Consider the following 13,851-nt stretch of genomic DNA (forward strand, 5'->3'; position numbering starts at 1 on the left):
CCAGTAAATATTACTCAAGTTATCGCGTAAACGAAAGCGGACATACGGATGTACGGACGGACGGACAACCCGAAAACATAATGCCTCCGGCACCACTTCGTGGCGGAGGCATAAAAAATGAGTTACCCAACATTTACATACCATGACGGGATAGGAATGGAACACATCAACCTACAGGAGTATTTCTGCAACTTGGTTACCCATACAGGTGTACAATTGATCCCAACAGATAACCTACGATGTCTTCTCATTCACGATGTCACTCAACGTGTAACTCTGAAATTAGAATCTGATGAAATCCAGCCTTCACAAGTACACAGACAAAACTTAGAAGCACAAAACTAAACCTGTTTGTAATGTTACCAACATACCAAGGGAAGCTTCACTTTGCTTCTAGCTGGACTGCTTGAGCATCCCAAAAAACCATCTCAGTGCTGGTGGCTGCACAGAGAATACTATATGCATTCACTTTGTGTGTGAAGTCTTTCAAGTAACGCATGTGGGTGATGCATATGCGTTCGGGAGGGGGGGGGGGGAGTTATGGCATTTGGTGACATGAAATCCAATTTACAAGTGGAGTCCTGAAAACCTGAATCTATCATATATGTACAGGGAGAGTTGGTGGAGCAGGCATCATCTCTTCTTGAAGCCATACTTCTTCCTCTCGTAAAACAGGTCGGTCTTGGAGCTCCCAAGGTTGACAATCTTTGGACAGCCATCTCGCTGAGGACAAAATGTGAAATCAAAAGACAAAAGTCAGAAAACGGCACCTCTCTCAATTTTGTTTTGTTTACCTATTCATCTAAGCAGAGAAAAGAAACATTTCATATTCATTCAGCTGCATTAATAGAGTAATGAAAAAGAGAACCAGTTCAAATCTTTCTTTCCAAACATTTGTGCTACAAATATTCTCAAGAAGGTGTTTTTTTTTTCCACACATCTGGGACAAGCAAGACAATTTGATCATCTCTTCACAATTTGGTCTGAAATGCATATCAATGACACACACAAATAGATACCAAAAGCTGGTATTTTTCCAAAGTATTCAAGATGCATTGGCAAAATTTGCATTGGCATTATCATGTGAATGCCATCATTTCATACTTTATGATTTATGATGTCAAAAGAAAAGAGCAGGCAGTCTGCACTTCTTGCTATCTCTCTATACACTTATTTACTATTATGAGAACACAAATGTAGGGTTCTGATTTTATCAAACCTACACAAATGACCTTGATGTTGGTCTTTGATTTACGTGTGATATATTTGTTTAGACATGCAGGCAGATGTTAGGCACATACAGTGTAATTCAATATCTAGTGTGCTGCTTCTTTTGATGAACACCCCTGGGTTATAACTCACATCTTTTTCCTGTATGGTGCATTCTTTGCAGTAGTAGGCATCTGAGACCCCTGGACCCCCACAGATCACACAGCGCCCCTGGTAGGATCCGTAGTTACATTCATCACAGATGCGTACAAGTGTGCATGGTCTGACGTAGGAGTCACAGATTACACACTTCCCGTCACACTTCTCACAAACCCTGCCAATAGCTGGGATATGGGGAGAAGAAAGCAGAGTTATTAATGTACATTTCCTGACCGTGTTTCAAACAACTGACAGCACTGGTAAGAACGACTTTGTTTCTGAGATGCAATCATGAAAAGCTATTATGATGAAGGTAATCTGTGAAGATTATTACTATCTAAGTTTAACTTGATAAGCAGAGATAACCAATGGGGGGAAAAAATATTTCTGAAGCAAACACATTTCTGTCATGGTGAACTTAGTTATAAAGAAGCTTTGGATACAAAAAGAAAAAAAAAATAAAATTCAGGGCCCAAAATATTTCATCAACATTTACCATTTTGTTGATATGTATATACATGTATATATATTTATACAATTTATTTGTTTGGATGTAATGAAATTTTGATATAAAGAAAGAAATCTGCCAGTACCGAGTACTTTGTTTTTATAGTGGAAGTCGCCTGTACAATTGTATATGAAAATTCAACAAATGAATAAGTAGCCACCGCTCCTGCAGAATTCATCCTGCTGTAGAGCACTGAACAGATCATGGATGGTACAACGTATATAACAATGTATTACAATATTTTGAACAATCTGAAGTACAATTACAGATCTCAAACAATCAAATGTTTATGTACAGCTGATCTCAGAGTTTTTTATTAGATCACGTTTTTATTACACCTTAAAGACACTAAATTTCAATTTTGATACAGTGCACGTAAATTGATTTTAAAAGAAATATGGAACTTTGAGAGCTCAAAACCAAACTGTAAAATATAATGCCCTATTGTACACAGGTGTTGCTGTACATACAGTGAGGTGACCATGCTATTTCCAGTAGACCCTATGGCAAGCAAGTTTTGACCTCAAAGTAACTCATTACAAAATTGAATATTTTGGGTGACCAAAAAAATCTTTTATATTATCACATGTTCTACTATGTCATAATAATGGTACTTTCACCATAAAATAATTAAATTATTATAATTACCACGTGCATGCAGAAATAACAAACACTAGTTTGAGACTTGCTTGCTACTATTGCATGAGTAGGTGTGTAAGCCTTATGGAGGCGCACGTTCTGCTGTTATTAGCCAGCAAATGTGATGAATTTAACCCTAAAGGGGCCGGGCTTTTTTGGCTGTGCTCAGACTGGGGGGGGGGGGGGGGGGGGGGGGGGGGGGAAGGGGGGGGGGGGGAGTCTTGGCCATCGGTGGTGCGATCGCGATGAAATTTTGCATGCGTGAGACCCACATCATAATCTACAAGATTGTGTCATGAGATTTTTTGAAACAATCAATTTCTAATTCTAATTAATTAAGTATGCAAATTAAGCTCAAGATCATATTTTAGCCTAATTAAAAGCATTGAGAGTCTAATTTTTTATCTGTATATCTGCTTTAGCATATTCCACAATTGTACATCACAAAAAGTTCCAAAACTCATTTCGATTCTTATGTATTTATTGTTTTCAGAATTTCTTATGTATTTCGTTGTTTTTCAAATTTTGTTTTTTTCTTTGTTTTTTCATTGGAAATTGTCACTGACCACTTTTCTACCATAATTAGCACAAAATTGATAAATGAAAGTGATTAATTGTAAAAATAATCAGGTTTTATGACTTTCATGACAGAGCACTGTTTTCCATAGGAAAAGTACACAAAATCACAAAATTGTGCCCGTTTGGGGGCGACATTCCGTTACAAAAATGGGCGTTACAAAAGTATGCGCGGACGTTGCAAATTTGGTCTCAAAAGGTGCGCGAGACTTGAACAAATAAAGTCAAGAAGCCTCGCGACGAGGCCTTCTCGCGTTACAGAATTATAGCGCGAAACGTCGAGGGGGGGGGGGGGGCGGATTCCGTAATCTCTTTTGTAGCAGCAGGGTCGGAAGCACGACCTTTTGAAAGGGCATTCAGATCATGTGACCTCCCGATATTCAAAATGGCCTGGCGTGAAAGACGATGTACATGGACCGTTCACTTACGCTGCATATGATGACATAAATGGTATCCCGGGGTAACAAACAAAAATCAGCCATTTTGTTGAATTATTTTTTTTTTTTAAAGGTTGTAACCTGGGTGCCAAAGAGAGGAAATTATTTTGGTGCTGGAGCTAGCGCATGCTAGCCACTGCACTGCAGTGCAATAAAGCACACGCTAGTGGTATCGCAGCTTTCATGCACGCATAGTATAACATGCAGTGGCATGGGAATGCTATGTACACGCACACACAGTGCATGCATTTTTCTCTGGCTGTCCTTGATCCTCGAGTGGACGTGGGGTGGCGCTACACAACGCGGTTACCCGGGGTACTACGGTACCCTGGGGTAACGCGTGATGCATCATATAATCATCGCTCTCTTCGTGTTAGTGGGTCACGTCAGTACAGCCCGCGCCCTGTCGCTTCTTACAGCGACTGGGCATGGGCTGTGTATAGTTTACAACTGCTAACTGGTAAATAGCGGTCCAAAATGAGGGCCACGTCTAATAACTCGCCTGCTAAGGCCAAGTAAAAAAAGAATAGTTTCTCGTCCAGGTTTTTTGAGCAAGGCGATGAGGGAGGTCCTTACTATTTGATATCTTACTATTTTTTCGAGGATTGTCAAAATGAAAGTAATATGTGTTTCTCGTCCGGTAATTCTGAGAAAAGTAACGAGAGAGAGCTTTACTATTTTCTATATCCAATTTATGAAATGAAATATGGTAGCTGTGTTATGAGAGACCAGGTCCTAAGTGTATGTCTTGCCTGCACTCTCAAACATTTTCAAACAATATTATATGTACCATACTTGAAACGAAACTTCATGCATGCAGAAATACATTTGCTTTTTCTTTCCATTACAGATGTCAAGGGAAAATGACCATCTTAATAATGGTATTTAGTGTTGTAATGGCATTTCTGATACCAGTGTACTTGCAATTCTGATGTATTGTGCTATTAATTGAAACAGGTATATAACATGTCTTTCAACAAATGTACGACTGAAATAAATTCCATGATATTCAAAACACTGCTTTATTTATTATTGTGTTTGTGACATTTTGTGTCCATACAGCTGGTACAGTGTATGTATGCATTTCTTCACAGTACAATTGTAGCACATTCAACTGGAAACTGGCTTGTACAATTGCAGATGGATGTCAAAATGATACGATTTATGGCATTATAGCATTAAACAAAGATGTTTCTTCATGTTCTAAAAAGACATTTGATAATCACTCATCATTTGGAAGATGATTGTACAAGTGGAAACTCGATATAACGAGATGGTCGGGACAGAGTCGTGTTCCTCGTTATAGCCGATATCTCGTTATATCAGTAGGCATAAAAGAAGGCATAACATAAACTAAAGACATTAATTTGCACACGTGGGACTACCCATCATCTTTCCATCAATACTGATAACTTGCTAGTGTGTGTGAGGTAATTACTCACCTTTATGGGTAAGAAGATGTTTTTTCGCCAATGAAATCCGATATCAAGAATGTTTTTCTTATCAATTGTAGAATAGATGTTTGAATTTGTAAATCTACATAGCTTGCGATTGTGTGAAGATCGTCTGTGGATTGGTATGTGGTTATGGTATGGGTGTTGTGTGTGGAAAGCTTGAATATGGTCTGCACAATGCTGTGTGTGTGTGACACATTCTGTATGTACATTATGACTGCATGTGTGTGTGTAGATTGGGAATTCCCTACGTAGAAAGCCAATCACAGCATCAGATTGCCTCACACTTGCTAAACGTCATGATGATGTCATGTATACGGCCATCCCACCACATTTTCTGCATGTATCAGTGCGCGCGCACACACACACATACACGTACAACATGCGGTGCTAGCTGTAGAGTGAACTGTCATGAAGAAAATGTGTGTGTACAAGACAGTTTTTGGCGCATCGAGCTTTACAATCTCGGACCGTGATAGCACAGGCGACGTTAAGCTTTACCCGAAGACATTTTGCTTTACCTCGCTATATATAATCAGGTTTGATTGGCTATGTTTTTCTTTGTTTGGAAATCACAAAATTTATCTCGTTATAGCAGTTATTTCGTTATAGCCGATCTCGCTATAAGAGTAGCATTTTACATGGACTTGTGTGGAAGGAAATTTGGGACCGGGAAAATTTCCTCGTAATAACCGATATCTCGTTATAGCAGTGTTCGTTTTATATACCGAGCTTCTTTTTTCAGAAGCCTTTGATTAATTTGTTATTTATTTTCGTGTGTCTAATCAGTGACAGGAGCTCTGTTACATCACAGCGCAGTAGAGTATATTTACATAGTAGCTGCGCTATACAAATTTGTCTAATTATTGTATTATTATTATTGATGTTACGATTCACGGCCGTGTCCGTGAATTTACGTCGTAAAGAAAAGTATCCCGCAGAAATACGATACAAACCAGAATCCGTGGAAAAGTTATTTATTTTGTAGATACACCCATTTTATAATTCCACATTTGCTGGAAAAGCGCACTCATTTTCTCTTCAAAATACATCGCCGTCAGATGCAACGTTACAGAGCAGAGTGTACGGCCTCTACACATTCGAATGTGTTCATGCGTGCGATGGCCTGGGGACCCGATTTGGACAGCTAGCAAGTTACAGACACGGCCGAAAAAAATAGTAAATATCAAAAAAGTCCATGCGGCAACTGAAAATCGATGCGGGCGGGGAGCGGGCTGGGACGAGAATTATGAATTTCTTGGTATTTTCAGCGCCATTTTGAAAATAGTAAATAGTAAAAAAATCGATGCGGTGGCCAAAATCGATGCGCGCGAGGACGAGAAACTGGTTTCTTTTTTACTTGGCCTAATTTCCAGCTTGAAATCTAGTTTGACAAGAGGTCATGGAGATCAAAAACTTTTTGTGAAGCTGTACTGGTCTTTGCTGCCCTGCTTGTTTACTGTGAATTTTAAGAGGCGACAGGCGCAGGCGCAGGCTGCTTCTTTCCAATTTCAAACATGATGTACATACAAGACTATATTAGCTTCAGTGTGTCAAGTAGAAGTTCAAGAATGCTAGGCTGTACGAATCATGGGCTCATCACTTTCTAAATTTATTTTACTCATCCACAACTGTCAGTTTGACCCAAGCATCTTTTTTTTTTTTTGGAAAATCACACTGAACAACAACAGTAACACTAACAGTAGGCCTACTAACATGACTAACATAACAGAGTAAATTACATAGCTAGACTACATCATTAAATTACACGACAGATTTTCATACATTGTTCTTTCATCCACTAGCACCTCTTATTTGCAATCAATGTTACATTTACATGGCTAACGACGCGCCAATATCAAATTAAAGACGATTAAATTTAGACAAAACCTCTGAGTTTACACTATACACATGTAGCATGATCCCCACACGAAGTAAAGTTACTGGGACTACAGAAGCAAGCGATTACATCTGCGTCTCATAAATTTTCACAAAACCTTACCGATGTCTTCTTTCTCATCTACATAATTGAAATACAAAATAGCCTACGTACCAACACCAGGTTGCTTGCGACAAAAAATCAGATCTGGATGATGCTTTGCCATGATTTACCGTCAGAAACACGGTGCACACATCGGTAATGCGACGAAAATCGCTCGTTGCACGTTTTTGTGCAAACAACGCGGTTATGATGCGTATTACCGTAGAGGGTGCCCTCCTGTTGAAAGTTCAAAGATTATTTTACTCAACAACCCATCATGGTGGGTATCGGAGTCCAAGATAATTAATGTAAAAACATAGTATAATCACATTATTAATTCAATAGAACAGAGCTGCAGATAACTTTTAAAATACATCCATACAACACGACTATAACAAAGTGGATAAGAGTGAAATATGATTGATGAAAAGAAAAAAAAAATGTACAGAAATATACAATATACACGATACGGAGTATATGGTGAAAAAAAAAACCCGGAAAAAAAAAAAAAAGGAAGGGAAATATGACGAGAGAGAGAGGAGAGAGAGAGAGAAGAGAAATGAGAGTGGGAAGACAAACAAGTTACAAATTAATTGTAAAGAAGGCAGAGCCTATAAAAAGGCTTATGTAGTATCTAAGAAAAAGGACAAAATATATACTAGCAATCTAAACGTGTGTCATTATATAACTACAAGACGAAGCAGTGGCGGATCTACAGGGCGGGGGGGGGGGGGGCGGGGGTTTAAACCCCCTCCTTGGGCTGCAAAGTGAAAAAAAAAGAAAGAACACAGAGACAAACAACAAATACATAATCATTTTAAGACCAATATGAACATAAAGGCACTTTTTTTGTCTAAAAGTTGTCAATTTCATAACTGAAAATGCAAAAATTTTCGCCCCTAACGAGGCGAAAATTATAATACACTAACAATATACATTATTTTATCTATTATTTACTTATGAGTAAATTTAGTGTATATCAAGATGGTAGCCTCGCATCCTCAAGTGTGCCCCGTGGAACATAACTTAACATAAAGAGAAAGAAATAGAGCATGCAATCAAGTATGCTTAAAATCGCAAGCTGGCAACCCTAAAAAATGAAAAATCTCCCTACTGTGGGAGGGGGAAATACCCCCTCCCACCCTCCCCCCCCCCCCCCCCCCTCGATCGCTTCGCTAGCTCGGGCTCGGTCTCTACGCTCCCTCGCAATACCCAGCTCAGCCCCTGAAAACCCTCCTTGGAAAAAAAGCTATAGATCCGCCCCTGCGAAGCTATAGGGGATGGGGAGGGGCATTTCGTTAAACCTTTTGTCAGATAATATTTTTTCTGACAAACTGTTATAAGCCAGTGCAGCCAGTGGCTGAGAGCAAATTTGTCAGCTAACAAATTTGTCAGACAAAACGCTTCATGAAATGCCCCCCCCCCCCGACTTGACGGTTCACCGTCCTGTCTACCGTAGATGTAGAATAGAGTCTCTTCTCACAACAACCGCTAGACTACTGTATAGGTCTATACTTTGCCTTTTCTTTCTCTCATAGGCTCACATTGTATAACTGTAACTGCCAGTGTTTGCCATAATAACTGTTATGTAGAGTATTACATTGCTTGTCATTCTTCCATGATCCCAGGTGGGGTCCATTCAAGAATAAAATCTATTGTCATTATTTACAAAAAAAAAAAAACAAACAAACAAAGCAAAACAAAAACAAAAGCAACGATAGAAGGGGAATGTTGTTTTTTAGCTGCACTTTTATCGGTTGATTTTTGTAGATTGGTAGTGTGCTACATTATGTGTGGTTTGCATGTATAGAGTGTGTCGCTGTATTTAGCGGTTTACCGAATACATGTATGTTGTACCTGCCGTGAACGGGCGCACGGCCGCATACTGCCACAGTTCTTTAGTCGATGCACTACTCGCTCCTAACTTCCCGATCATCTGCTGAAATTAGCCAGCTACTCTGATGGAAAGTTGGCATCTGTGAAACACTCCCGGGTAAAAATATTGCCTCTTGGACACAGTTGCTAGGAACTCTGCATTAAAACGCAACTAGAAAAATCAAACACAAGTCCCTCAACTTCAAGTGATGCACAACTTTGCATTTAGATGAAAGTCTTTTGCTGAAAGTACGTTTGATTTCTTATGCAAATACCAAACACAACTTTGATGAGTCAAAAATGCAACTTTGCATTTGATTCTGATCAAACGCAAAGTTGCGGGCCATATTTTTGTTTGATGTGAGGCTGTGTTTAATTGCAATTCGAGTTTCTAGCAATGGGGCTCAAAAACGTTACAGAAGCAAGCATACCTTAATTCATCACATTTGCTGGCTAATTTCAGCAGAACATGCGCCTCAATCGGACAAGCACCTACGCCATAGAGCTGTATCAATACAGCTCTATGACCTACGCATACAGTCAGTAGTAGCCAGCAAATCTCAAACTTATAGTATTCATTTCTGCATATGCACTTGACAATTGCTATTGCAATAATTTCATTATTTTATGACCAAAGTGGCATTGTAATGACATAGTAGAGAAGCTGAAACACGTGTTGATATGATTCTGTAACCCAAGATATTGATTTTTTTAATGTTATTTTGAGGTCAAAACTGGTTCGCTATAGGGTCTGCTGGAAATACAGTAGAATGGTCACCTCACTGTCTGTAGTGCATTGTATTTTACAATTTGGTTCTGAGCTCTCAAAGTTCTTCAGCATAATTCTTTGAAAATTCATTTACACACACTGTACCAAAATTGAAATTTAGCATCCTAAAGCTGTTATAAAAAACGTGATGTAAAAAACTCTGAGATCAGCTTTACATAAACATTTGATTGTTTGAGAACTATGTATTTGTACTTAAGATTGTTCAAAATATAACATTATTATAAACATACCATCCATAATTTATAAAGTACTTATTTAGTCAAACTCTACAGCAGAATGAATTCTACCAGGTGTCTACAGGGGCGATGGCTGCTTCATTTGTTGAATTTTCATATACAGGGGAGTCCTACTATAACGAAATATATCTGAACAAATAAATTGTATAAAGATATATAAATAGATGATTAATTTTGGGCCCTGAATTTTATTCTGTTTGTATCCAAAACTTAATTATAACTGTGTTCATCATAACAGGAGTGCACTGTAGGTAGATCTATCGAATTATAGAACATCAGTTTGCTTCAGAAATCTATTTTTCCCCAATGGTTATCTCTGCTTATCAAGTTAAACTTTCATAATAATGATCTTCACAGATTACCTTAGTCATTACAGTTTTTCATGTTTTTCTCAGAAACAAAGTCATTCTTATCAATGCTGTCAGTTGTTTGAAATACGGTCAGGAAATGTGCATTGATAATATCTCTGCTTTCTTTTCCCCATATCCCAGCTATTGACAGGCAGTGTGAGAAGTGTGACGGGAGATGTGTAATCTCCCGTCACAAGAATTTCTTGAATTATTTTGTCATCCTCTTTTTTGCCATTAATTTCCAAACCTACACGTGTTACAAATCATTCTGCCACCCTCCTTGATAATATTTTTACTAATTCTTTACAAGTTTTGAGTTCTTCTATAATTTTGTCCGATATGACCGATCACTTTCCAATTGTAACATGCTGTGATCTTAAACATTCGGTTAAGAAGTCTTATTTTCCTTCATTTAGACGTAGAGCCACACCAGAAAATTTAGCTAGTCTTGATGCTTGTTTAGATAGGGTCGATTGGTCAAGTGTTTGTCATACTGATGATGTTAATGTATCATTTGATAATTTTATGGAGATAATCAATAAGCATTTAGATGATTATATTCCTAAATTAAAAGATAAGTCAGTAAATTATAAAACAACACCTAAACTTCCATGGATTTCGAAATCTCTCCTCCGTTCAATTAACAGGAAAAATAGGTTGTATTATAGATTCAAAATGGAAAAACTGAGGAGTCAAAAAATAAATATACATCATATAAGAATATTTTGATTAAGGTCATACGATCTGAAAAGCGGAAATATTATACCATTCAGATAGAAAAATATAAACATGACGTGAAGAATACATGGAAGATATTAAAGCAGGCCATGAATATATCAAAAAAGAAATATAATATTACAAAAATAAGATTTGATAATAAAATTGTTGAAGATCCTGGTGATATAGCAAATATTATTAATTCTTATTTTTCAATGATGGGAGAGAATCTGGCAAAAGAAGTACCGCAGTCCGATACGCATTTTGCAAAATTTTTAGGTCAATCCAATCCCAGTTCTATTTTCTTAGCTCCAACTACGAAATATGAAATAATAGACATTGTCACTGCAATGAATGATAAACGAAGTGCCGGTTATGATGATATAAGTAATTTTATCATAAAGGGAATCATATTTTCTATTGCTGATCCACTTTCTCATATTTTTAATAAATCCATAATACATGGTGTTTTTCCTGATTGTATGAAATTGCTAAGGTGTGTCCTTTATTTAAAAAAGGAGACAGTTTTGATATAAGTAATTATAGACCTATTTCTCTACTTTCATCCCTATCTAAGGTTTTGGAAAAAATTGATATTTACAAGAACCATTAAATTTCTTAATTATTATAATGTTTTTACGAATTCTCAATTTGGGTTTCGTCAAAAACATAGCACCATTCATGCTCTTTTGAAGTTTATTGATAACGCCGCACATACTATAGATGACCATTCCCATCTTGTTGGTATCTTCCTGGACTTCTCCAAGGCCTTCGATACAATTAATCACGAAATTTTACTTCATAAATTGTCTCATTATGGTATACGAGGGAAGGCCTTGGAGTGGTTCAGGAGTTACCTGCAAAACCGAAAACAATATGTATCTTTGAACGAGCACAGCTCTAGTCTTGAAGTTATTAAATGTGACTTCCCTCAGGGTAGTATATTAGGACCTCTACTTTTCATCATTTACATAAATGATTTTTGTAGATCATCTGATATACTTTCTTTTATACTTTTTGCCGATGATTCAAATATTTTTTTCTCCCACCAAAATCCAATTACTCTTGTCGATACTGTTAATTCTGAATTAAAAAAGTGACTCAATGGATAAGAGCCAATAAGTTATCACTGAATCTTCAGAAAACTAACTATATGTTATTCAGTAAGTCTATAGAAGTTTTACGCACAGATATCATCTTTGATGACGTTCACTTAGAGCGTGTATCTCATACAAAGTTTCTCGGTATTACAGTGGACGATAAACTTTCGTGGAAGCCTCATATTATTAATATTAGTAAAATAATTTCGCGTAATATTGGTATTATTAATAGACTTAAATCTCATATCCCGTTGTCTTCTTTGCTGACGTTGTATTTTTCATTAATATTACCTTATTTAAATTATGGAATCTTAGCATGGGGTAGTGCCCATCAAACTTTATTAGATAGATTATTGTTATTACAAAAAAAGGCACTTCGTATCATTTGTGGCGTTTCTCCATGTTCCCATGCAGATCCATTATTTGTTAGATATAAGATATTAAAAATCAAAGATTTGTTTTTCTTTCAGCTGGGACAGTTTATGTTTAATTATAACACAAATGCACTTCCCAGCATTTTTGATTCAATGTTTCCACGGAATCAATCTTTTCATAATTATCCCACCAGGCGATCAAATGAGTTTCATTTACCCCTTCTGAGAACGTTATTGGCTCAAAATACATTTATATACACTGGCCCTAGATTTTGGAATTCTTTAAGTTGTGATATAAAAAATTCTTTATCTTTGAATTCGTTTAAGCGTAAGTTAAAAATTTTTTTGTTGAACTCATATTAAGATATATACGATTCATTACTTAGCTGGTCTTTACAGCCTAAGGGTTCATCGTCAATCATTGATTTCATCATTGTGTATTTTTACATTATCTTATTTGTATAAACATTGCTCGGCTGATCGAGCTGAAACACCTCAATTCCCTCTTCTGATCCCGATGTTCAGCGTGTTGGCTTTTCCTTTCATTTCCTTTTTCTTTCTCTCCTTTCTTTCCATTATTCTTTTGTGTTTTATTACTGTCATGGTATACCCTACTGTAAAGTCATGTAATGTCCTTGTGTTTCTACTGTCTTGTTCTCTCCTGTCTTTGTTAAAAAAAAAAAAGTTTAATGTATTCACAAGAATCCTTTGAGTGGTTCACAATTTACAAGCATGCTTTTCAGTGAACCTCTCAGTTCTTTCTCTTTTTTTTTCCTCCAAGCATAACTTTGTATTTTGCCGGTATGCATGTATAATTTCGTATTTGTTAACCATTATCTACCATGTAAAGTCGAATACATGCCTATGTTATATCTTCTAATACATTTCGTGTTATGTTTGGCGAAAAAGAAAGAAGGAATGAAATAAATGAAATGAAATGAAATGAAATGAAATGAAATGAAATGAAATCTGCGACTCGTACGTCAGACCATGTACACTGGTGCGTATCTGTGATGAATGTAACTACGGATCCTACCTGGGGCGCTGTGTGACCTGTGGGGGTTCAGGGGTCTCAGATGCCTACTACTGCAAAGAATGCACTCATACAAGAAAAAGATGTGAGTTACATGTATACCCCAGGGGTGTTCTTCAAAAGAAGCAGTACACTACATATCTAATTATGTACACTGTACCTAGCATCTGCCTGCATGTGTAAACAAATATATCACATGTAAAATCAAAGACCAAGTCGAGGTTATTCATGTAGGGTTGATAAAATCAGCTACATTTGTGATACAGCGAGATAGCAAAAAGTGCAAACTCCTGGTCTTTTCTTTGGACATCATAAGTTGTACAGTATAAAAAGAAGGCATTCTCATGTTAATGCAAAGTTTGCCATTATGTCGTAAAAACTTTGGAAAATTACCAGCTTTTGGTATTTATTAG

At 37.1% G+C, this 13,851-nt stretch overlaps 1 protein-coding gene across 1 annotated transcript; it reads right to left on the minus strand.

Annotated features, from left to right (window-relative positions):
* Positions 1 to 527: 527 nt before the first annotated feature.
* Positions 528 to 7,149, minus strand: LOC140231875 (PHD finger-like domain-containing protein 5A). Its single transcript, XM_072312025.1, has 3 exons — positions 7,036 to 7,149; positions 1,363 to 1,553; positions 528 to 723 (listed from the first exon to the last, which is right to left on the minus strand). The coding sequence occupies exons 1-3, from the start codon at positions 7,085 to 7,087 to the stop codon at positions 634 to 636; spliced, it is 333 nt and encodes a 110-aa protein (XP_072168126.1). The 5' UTR covers positions 7,088 to 7,149; the 3' UTR covers positions 528 to 633.
* Between the last annotated feature and the right edge of the window lie 6,702 nt (positions 7,150 to 13,851).

This window comes from Diadema setosum, chromosome 8 (assembly GCF_964275005.1).
Source record: "Diadema setosum chromosome 8, eeDiaSeto1, whole genome shotgun sequence".
NCBI lineage: Eukaryota > Metazoa > Echinodermata > Echinoidea > Diadematoida > Diadematidae > Diadema > Diadema setosum.